Raw genomic sequence first — 8981 nt, 5'->3', positions numbered from 1 at the left:
AGTAGTTCAAAATGTTTAGACAAAAAAATGTTGATATTCGCATGATATGGCAGGTCTTTTATAAAATGAAAGATAATTATTGAAATTCCGTGCCGACAGATGCATTTGTTTACACAATATGCCCGTGAGAACTCCAGTGAGAGCAACTGCGTAGCGAAACTGTGAAGCTAATGTCTTTGACACTGCGTGTTGTGCCAAAATTAATTCACGTATTTTTACCAGTGAATGATTTCAGAGAAACATGGAATCAGTTCTACAATTTACCAACGTCAAAATATTATGACAAATGTTTACCCCCCCTGAAAACTAAATAAATGTAAGAAACAAATCTTAATACATCATCTGGTTTATTGTTTAATAAGGTTTACATTGCATTCCAAAAAACAAAGAAAACGAATCTAAAATCTACTTAGATCACATGCAAAAATATACACACAGTTGCTAACGAATTAATCTTGCCTAGTTTGTTTGTCACTATTTTTTCTCAAGTTTTGGCAGCGTTTGCCGATGCTTATTTTACATGACTCCCACATGCGGTTCAGTTCCTCTCTGTCCCTGCATTGGTAGCCGAAGCTCCTTGTCACTTCCGCTGAAACAAAACAAAATTCTTGGTGAAAACTCAAGTTTGGTAATACGCAAATAATCCCGCCAGCTACTCAGGGCATTTATACGCAAATGATGGCTACCTGTATTTTGCAAAACGAAATGCAATGAAGCAGGTAAAAGGTCGCTGTGGTCTGATAAGAGCTCGTTTCGCATAATTACAGATCTTTAATTTCAAAACTCTACACTTCAGGTGTTTATTCTTCACTTCTGTTTTATACATCACAATGCGCGCCGAACAATGTCACTTGATATCATTATTTTACAGTTCATTTGTTTTCACTTAGTTTCGTTTCGTTCAAGGATGAAAACAGATTTAATGTTGTAAGCATACCTTTGATTGCAGCAATGATTCTGTGATCAAGAGGAGCGAAGTCCTTGGTGCCATGAACTGTCGAATTCATAAGGACCTCCTTTGGAAACAGCTTGTCGACGAGCCGCAGGGCCATCACAGTTGGTTTCGTCGCTGCCTTTACGAAATTAAAGTCTGCTTTCGCTAACTTGACCTCTCCAACTCCTCCGACTTGGATTCTCTCTGATAACAAGAATAATAAACAAAACACCGTTGAACGGTCAAATTGCGAGGATATCGAATTCCTATTTCAAGCTAAAGGAAAAGAAAACTCTAAGTCAAAACTGAGGGCCAAAGCTCTTTTGGAAGAATCTTTACTGATTAGTTATTAAACTCGAAACAAAGTTCACCTTGATCTAGGATTAGCTTCAGATGTCAAGAAGATTTCAGTGAACGTAAAACATAAAAACTTTCATACCTGTGGAATCAAAGTCCGTTTGACGAATTAGCTCGTCCAGCACACGGTCAGGTTCTGTCATGCAAGGTGTGCGATGTAGGTCTGTAGCGGGTTCCTGTCTGAAATGCACAGGTGGCGTATAGGGCAGCTCTGGTGTTGCCGTGGCGCTACACTGTGATGCTCGGAAGGGCTGTGTTGCCACTAGACTCAGCAATCTGTCCAGCTTGGCCTCCTGTCTTGCATACGAACACTCGAGCCGCTCTAATATGGTCCGTACTAACCGAAGCTCGTTCGCTGTCTGTTCGTGCTTGTTTGAGCCGCTGTTCTTGCTAGTGCTAACCTAAATAAAAAATAAAAAATAACTGCATGTCAATTACGTTATCCTTTACCAATAGGATAAAGGCTGAATGTCCAACCAGAATCAAGCCAGAACTGCCAAGAGAGTTTCAAACAACCTAAAGCCTAAAGTTGAACAGCATTCAACTTTTTACGTTTACGCACGCGGCTCATATATCGCTTCTTATTTTATTTACGTACGTAAAGCCAGCTAAATTCACGTCTGTACGCACGTAAAATTAAAGCGACAGTGAAAATCCATCTTTAATTATTCGTTCACACGGACAGGTTGACCATTAGAAAATGGAATCAGTCCTTACAAAAACCTAGCGAAATATATGAACATCTGGCACTGGTTGTTCAAAAGACGATTAAGCTAATTGAAGTTTTAAATCGTCAACTTTGAATCCAGTTAAATAAAACAAGGCTTAGCATTTGAAAATATTTTCAGAAAGAGGGATGTAAACAACTACCCTGCTAGCCGCTCATATTAAACGACGAGATAATTTCTATTGATAGTTTGATGTAACATCAAGCAATTTTCTTTTACATACCTTTCCTTTTGGTTTTTCTTTTGGCTTGGGCTTGTCTGTTTTCGTTTTCTTGCAGCGTTCAGGGGAAGACGTGGCTTCTGGGATCTAAACACGAAAATCATAAACTTGTTATTAGAAGATATAATTGAATTAAAACGATAACGCAATTTACCAGTCGGTGATGAAACAGACAAGAGGAAATAATGAAATGACTGAAAGTACTTACCAGTTTACGTTTAGCTTTTGTCTGACACGGCTGGGGCTCATCAACTGGAGACTCGATCTCTTTGATAAGTGGGTAGCAGGTAATGGTTGCACCGTACTCCTTTTTACCTTTTCCCCAGATGACGCGAACTTTTTGCCTTAAGAGGTGATGGATCTACAATGGTTGAGCGTACAACATCCGAATACTTCCCACGGCTCCAATTCACTCGCGCAATTTGCTTACTCATTTTTCTTTGGTATGGTTTGATGACACAATAACATCAACAGATACCTCACAACCGTACTTCGCCTTTTTATAGTAAGTATGAAGTTCGTTCGGATCGAAAATCCATTATCGTGATTGGCTCTTACAGCTTTTATTGTTTGAGGTGTTTCAAAGAAAACTAATTAACTTTGGAACCTTGAGCGTTTTGAGTTTTATTTCTTTCTCTTTCATTGATGTGCTAATTGTTGGGCGGCAAGCGCGTGCCGCCTCTGCTGTTGAAAAAACTTCACACGTCACTAGTCTGTTTGAATAAATTTGTTATTGCTGTTGCTGAACTACTGCAATAAAAAGTTTATTTCATGAAAGTGAATATTTGAAAATTCATATATTAGAACTGCGGAAGGAAGAATGAGTAAGTGAATGATCATCATGGATTTGAATCCCGTTAAGGCGTGGTATTTTTTTCATGCATTCTTTACGCAACTGCAAAGTTGCAAATATAACTGCAATAATCATTTACTTATTTAAAGTTTACTTCAGACAAAATCTTCCACTTTTATTTTGCATTTTCAACCGGTTAAAAAAAGAGAGAACCATTTTAGTCTAAGGAAACTTAAACTTTTATTAATTTTTTCTTTGTTGTGCTTTTTTGAGGACGGCGAGCGTGTGCCGCCTCTACTGTTTGGAAAATTTCACACCCTATTGTTTAGTCTGATTGAATAAACTTGCAGGGTTTAATTATAAATTGTTTAACTGGTCCAAAACAGTTTATTTTAGGGATAATCTTTTCCAATTAAATTTTGCGTCTTCAACCAGTTCAAAAAAGAGAACCATTTTCAGTCTTTCAGTCTTGAGCTTTTAAACATGTTTTGTTCATTTTATTAACGCATTTCAGTGTTAATTTGTTGCGTTGGTTATCTTGGCGGCTTGCGCGTGCCCCTTCACTGTTAAAAAAAAATCCCACACCATTTTTAGTCTGTTTGAATAATAACTCGCGTCCAAGCAATGTAGCGCGTCTGGTTTCAAGTGTAGATACCTAAACCCCTCTATCCAATTAAGCTAATGGTGCTGGCTATAAAACTATGCCAAGATTTTTGAAATACTTTTAAAATACCGATGATTATCGAATTTATAATTACCTCTGAACACGAGCGTCCAGATCACCTTATGAAAGTTTCTCGCTTATTTATATTTTGTTTGTTTAATTAAAGGTTCCTGCTTTTAAAGATTATCCGCTTCTATTCCCCGTTCCCTCGTTCCCTATTCCCGTTCCCTATTGTAAAAATAGCCCAGGTGTTTGTTTGTTGTTTTTTCTTTTTTCGAAGAGGCAATTTAGCACTATGACGTGAGAATACTGCACGCGCGCGCTAAAGATTTAAGAACTTTATTGGTCATTGACTTTTCTCAAAATTGGTGGCTCCTAAAGGAGCCGTTTTTTAATAGCGTTACCAGCAATCAGCAACACTAATGTCTTGTCGCCGCGCCGTTTTCAGCAATGACATCGGGGATGACTTCAAACACAACATGATCAATGTATTTGTTGCATTTCTCTATGGTGACTTTCTTTCTCCAAAACTTCTTTATTCCATCCACAAGTTCCTGCTTGGTCTGCGGCTTTACTTTCGTCTCCAAATAGAACTTTAGCTCATGCCACATATCTTCGATGGGGTTCATGTCTGGGCTTTCCGGGGGAGTTCGCCACCAGTTGATTTCGTTTTCTTCAAAGAAGGTCTTTGCAGTTTTCGAAGTGTGCTTGGGATCGTTGTCCTGCATGAAGCGGTGGTCTGGCAGTTTTTCACGGATGAAGGGGAGAAGAGTATCCTTCAAAATGCTGCAGTAAAGACCGGCTTCCATTATCCCTTCGAAGACGCAGATTTTGGTAGCACCGTGCCTGCTGATACCAGCCCAAACGTGAACTTTGAGAGGGTGCTTTGGTTTCGGCTTTCGCTTAGGGGGTTCACCAACCTTCCAGTAGCACGTGCGGCGGAACTGCTGAAGAGAGATGGAACATTCATCGCTAAAGATGATGTTGTCGAAGGTATCTTCAGTGGCTATCACTCGCTGCGCGGACTCGAGTCTCTTGGTCTTGATTACGTCGCGGATCAGCTGGCAGTACTTTGTGTTTTGAAGAGTCCATCCTTGCTCTTTGCATGCTCTTCGAACTGTTGATGGATGAACTTCCACGCCACGCTTGAAAAGCTTCTTTTGGATTTGGCGGCTGGTGGCTTCGTCATTTTTTTGCATCTGTGCCTCGATAAATGCCTTGGCAGATGCGTTCAGCTTTCTTGGCCGACCGGACTTCGGGAGGTTGTCGACGGAACCGGTAAGTTTGATCTTTTTAACTATTCTTGCAACGCTCTGATAGCTTACGGAAGAACCTTCGTCTCTTAATTTTTTGAATATAGCTAGCGGCTGCAAGCCATGTTCGTGAAGAGATTGGATTCGCTTTCGAGCCTAAGGTGAAACCTTTGGCATGATTACTGTAAACAGTGTGATTACAAATCACTGAAGATGACATTTATACAAAAACCGTTGCCATGATAACGTCGCAAAACCATGATGCCTCGCTGTCTCAAATAGAATTGTTTACGCAAACGGTTGATCGAAACGAAACGAAAGCCTTTCACTGTACAATGTACTTAGCTTAGCCTCGAAAATTCGCTGCACTCTTCGAAACTTCGAAAAACACTTCGAAAAATTGAAGCATTCTTCAAAATTTCGAAACGTTTCCTTCGAAATTTCGCGAATCTCCTCGAATTGTCATCCGAATTTTCGCTGAAACATTCGCATACAATTTCGAAATTTCGAAAGTGTCAAGACAATAGCGCTTTCGAAAATTCGTCGAAAGTTCGGCGATATTTCGTTTCGTCAAAAAAATCGCTGATTTTCGTCGAAAAGTGGCGAAATGCCTCGAAATTCGTCGAAATTCGCTCTCGTTACCTTTGCACAGTACTGTAAGAAGATTCAGAACATCGAGACTTGGATGCATGCCTTCCACATTTTTGCGGGCATTTATGTCCAGAAATATCCAAATGAGGCCTCAGTTCTCATGAAATATGCAGATGTTATCCAGGACTTGGCAGCCAGGGGGCACAACTCGAAATATTACGATGTGCATTTTCGCTTTCTGAGACAGACCCAGCCCACTTCCCTCCCCTGGGGTAATGTTCACTGGGAGCTCTGGTTACGATCACAGCAGTCCCCATATCAAAGAACTGCTCAGAGTTCAGGGAAAACCAACCGGTTTGTAGCAATCCCTACGGGTTTTAGCTATAAATACCATAAAGGCAATGAGTGTGCTGGCTGTAACTTTAAGCACACCTGTTTCAAGTGTGACGGCCAACATCGAGCCTCTCAGTGTAATTTTCATGGCCCACGCAAATCCCCCATCACCCGCACCCAGGCTGCCAAGCCCTCCTCTTCCAACCCCAATAAGAGTTCATAATTTATGTCTTCTTCTTTTTGGTTACATTCATTCAACTGTTGAATTCTTGCGTTCTGGATTTACTGACGGTTTTCCCTTACATTATGAAGGTGATCATGTTTGTTTTGAGACCACCAATTTGAAGTCAGCTCTTGAACATCCTGAGATAGTAGATGCAAAACTAAAGAAAGAACTGGATGCCCATAGGCTAGCTGGCCCATTCCACTCTCCCCCATTTCCAATTTTCCATGTGTCCCCCATAGGTGTTGTCCCTAAGAAGTCGCCTGGTGAATTTAGACTTATTCATCATTTATCCTATCCAAAAGGTACATCAATTAATGATGGGATTTCTTCTGTGAATACAAGTGTCCATTATGCTACCATACGAGATGCCATTCACTTTATTAAACTTGCTGGCCCAGGTTGTTTTTTAGCCAAAACAAATGTTCACCCCCGTGACTACCATCTTCTCGGTATAAAATGGAATGGAAGTTATTATTATGATCGCTGCATGCCAATGGGTTGTGCCAGTTCATGCAAAACTTTCGAAATTTTCAGTACCTCGGTTGAATGGATTGCCCAAAAGAAGTTTGGCATTCAAAAGATTCTTCATTTACTTGATGATTTCCTCATTGTTGCCCCATCTGATTCACTTTGCCAAAAACAGTTGGATATTTTCTTAAGTTTATGTCAGTATTTAGGCATTCCCATAGCACCGGGTAAAACTTGTGGCCCCTCAACCGTCCTTTCATTTGCTGGTATTGAACTTGATACCGTTCAGTCTGAAGCTCGTTTCCCTCAAGATAAGCTTAACAAATGTACTGAGCTCATCTCCAATTTCCTCCATCGCAAAAAGGTATCTTTGCAAGAATTACAGTCATTAATAGGCCTTTTGAATTTTGCATGCTCTGTTGTTCTACCCGGTCGCGCCTTCCTACGAAGGCTTATCAACCTTACTATTGGCATTAAAGCAGCTCATTACCGCATCAGACTTTCGAACGAAGCAAAAGAAGATATGAGGGTTTGGTTGTCCTTCTTGACATCATTCAATGGCAGATCCTTCTTCCTTGATGATATTTGGCATAGCTCAGATAAGCTTAATTTATTCACTGATGCAGCCGGTTCGCTTGGTTTTGGGGCCATTTTTCAAAACCACTGGTGTTATGGGAAATGGCCTGTGGATTGGCTACATAAGAATATTGCTTTTCTTGAATTTTATCCAATTTTTTACGGATAATGAAGCCCTAGTTTACATCATTAACAAACAATCCTGTCGTGACAAATCTTTTATGTCCTTTGTCCGAAAGCTGGTTTCAGTCTGCTTGAAGTACAACATTGTTTTTAAGGCTAAGCATGTCCCTGGGGTCCACAACAAGTTAGCAGATTCTTTATCTCGATTGCAGATTCCGATCTTCAAGCAGCTGGCCCCTGCTTACATGAACCCCTGTCCATCGGAGATTTCTCACCATCTGCAGGCCCAGCATTGGCAGCTATAGTTTCTAAGCTTATGCATGCAAGCCTTCAGCCAGCCTCAATACCTACTTATAAGAGGGCATGGGTACTTTTCAACCAATTTCTCTACGATGTATTTCAGTCCACAATGTTTTCAATCCCAATCCCACCACCTACATTAGCACTTTTCATAGCTTATTTGTTCGATAAGCATTATGCCCCTTCCTCCGTGAACACCTTCGTTTCTGCTCTGGGGTACTCGCATAAGCTCATGGGTTTTTCTGACCCAGGAAAAGTTTTCTACATTGTGCAAACATTGAAAGGATATCGAAAGATTGGCCACCGCTTGGACTGCAGATTACCAATTACTCTTAATATACTGCATAGAATATTAGATTCTGCTTCTCATATCACTGGGTCACAGTATCGGATAACCTTATTTCGAGCAATGTGTTCTCTCGCATTTTTTGCATTTTTAAGAGTAGGTGAGGATACTGCAACACGGGCTTCTGCCCCCCCCCCCCCCCCCCTTTGCAAATTCATCAACTCACTAAGCTTCTTAACCCTGCTAGAGAAGTGGTGGGCATAAAGCTTACATTTCATGATTTCAAGCATAACTATAATCAACGCCCATTTTCCTTAGTAGTCAATCGTCTAGCTAACCACTGCCCAGTTCAGTTAATACTTGATTATCTTGCATTACGAGGCAATGCTGCAGGTGCTTTTTTTCTCACCATTCAAGGGACCCCAGTACCAAGGGTTTTGTTCGCAGACCTACTTTGTCAAACTATTAAATATTGTGGGCTTGACCCCTCTGTTACAAGGGACATAGTTTTCGCATAGGAGCTGCATCATATGCTGCAGATCGTGGTTTTTTCCGATGCTCAGATCCTTATTCAAGGGCGTTGGAAATCCAATGCATTTCTTAAGTATATCCGAGTATCTACTGTATCTACATGATTTGTTTAGATGGCGGTGGAGGCTGACTTGCAAGGGCAGCAGTCTTATTCACCACCACAGCATTACTTATAGTTTTGGTTAATTAATTTTTATTCCTGTAATTTGGTTACATGTATGCAGGAATTTGAGCGGAATTGTCTTGCAAGGGCAGCAGTTGCGTTCAACTTACAGCCGCATTTTATCTATTTCAGTACAACCATAGTTTAATAGTAGGTTTAGGCTTAGGGCCGTTTACCAAGGGCATTAGCCCACCCCCCCCCCCCCTTTCCTTTTTCATTTCACCATTTTTGTATTCCTAAAGCATTTGACTTGCTTGAGTGAGGCTGTCTCGCAAGGGCAGCAGTCTCACTTATCTCGTTAATTGTTGGCTCGTAAATCCTTAACTCTTGTTTGATTACTTGATGTAGGGACTGTCTCGCAAGGGCAGCAGTCTCATGCATCTCTACCTTAGGTCAGTATTGTTGATATTATTTTATATTAAGTATATGCTTTGT

General features: G+C 40.7%; 1 protein-coding gene and 1 pseudogene across 1 annotated transcript; one reads left to right on the top strand and one right to left on the bottom strand.

Annotated features, from left to right (window-relative positions):
* Window positions 1–237: 237 nt before the first annotated feature.
* LOC146472462 (uncharacterized) lies at window positions 238–2882 on the bottom strand. Its single transcript, XM_085119462.1, has 6 exons — window positions 2847–2882; window positions 2448–2600; window positions 2243–2326; window positions 1374–1692; window positions 938–1138; window positions 238–589 (listed from the first exon to the last, which is right to left on the bottom strand). The coding sequence occupies exons 1-6, from the start codon at window positions 2880–2882 to the stop codon at window positions 450–452; spliced, it is 933 nt and encodes a 310-aa protein (XP_084975588.1). The 3' UTR covers window positions 238–449.
* Window positions 2883–5941: 3059 nt separating this feature from the next.
* On the top strand, window positions 5942–8487 carry LOC146472461 (uncharacterized; annotated as a pseudogene).
* Window positions 8488–8981: the final 494 nt, after the last annotated feature.

Source organism: Pavona decussata, unplaced genomic scaffold (assembly GCF_977016875.1).
Source record: "Pavona decussata unplaced genomic scaffold, jaPavDecu1.1 SCAFFOLD_98, whole genome shotgun sequence".
Classification (NCBI taxonomy): Eukaryota; Metazoa; Cnidaria; class Anthozoa; order Scleractinia; family Agariciidae; genus Pavona; species Pavona decussata.
Note: the sequence above shows the minus strand (reverse complement) of the source record. Positions and strands in the feature narration are given on the sequence as shown.

What these genes read in the sequence shown, in the direction of transcription:
- LOC146472462 (XM_085119462.1), bottom strand. Translation starts at nt 2,882, where the DNA reads ATGAAAGAGAAAGAAATAAAACTCAAAACGCTCAAG. An exon ending in TAAAACTCAAAACGCTCAAG is followed by an intron (nt 2,601 to 2,846) that starts GTTCCAAAGTTA and finishes CAACCATTGTAG; the next exon opens with ATCCATCACCTCTTAAGGCA. An exon ending in AAGAAAAACCAAAAGGAAAG is followed by an intron (nt 1,693 to 2,242) that starts GTATGTAAAAGA and finishes TTTTTTATTTAG; the next exon opens with GTTAGCACTAGCAAGAACAG.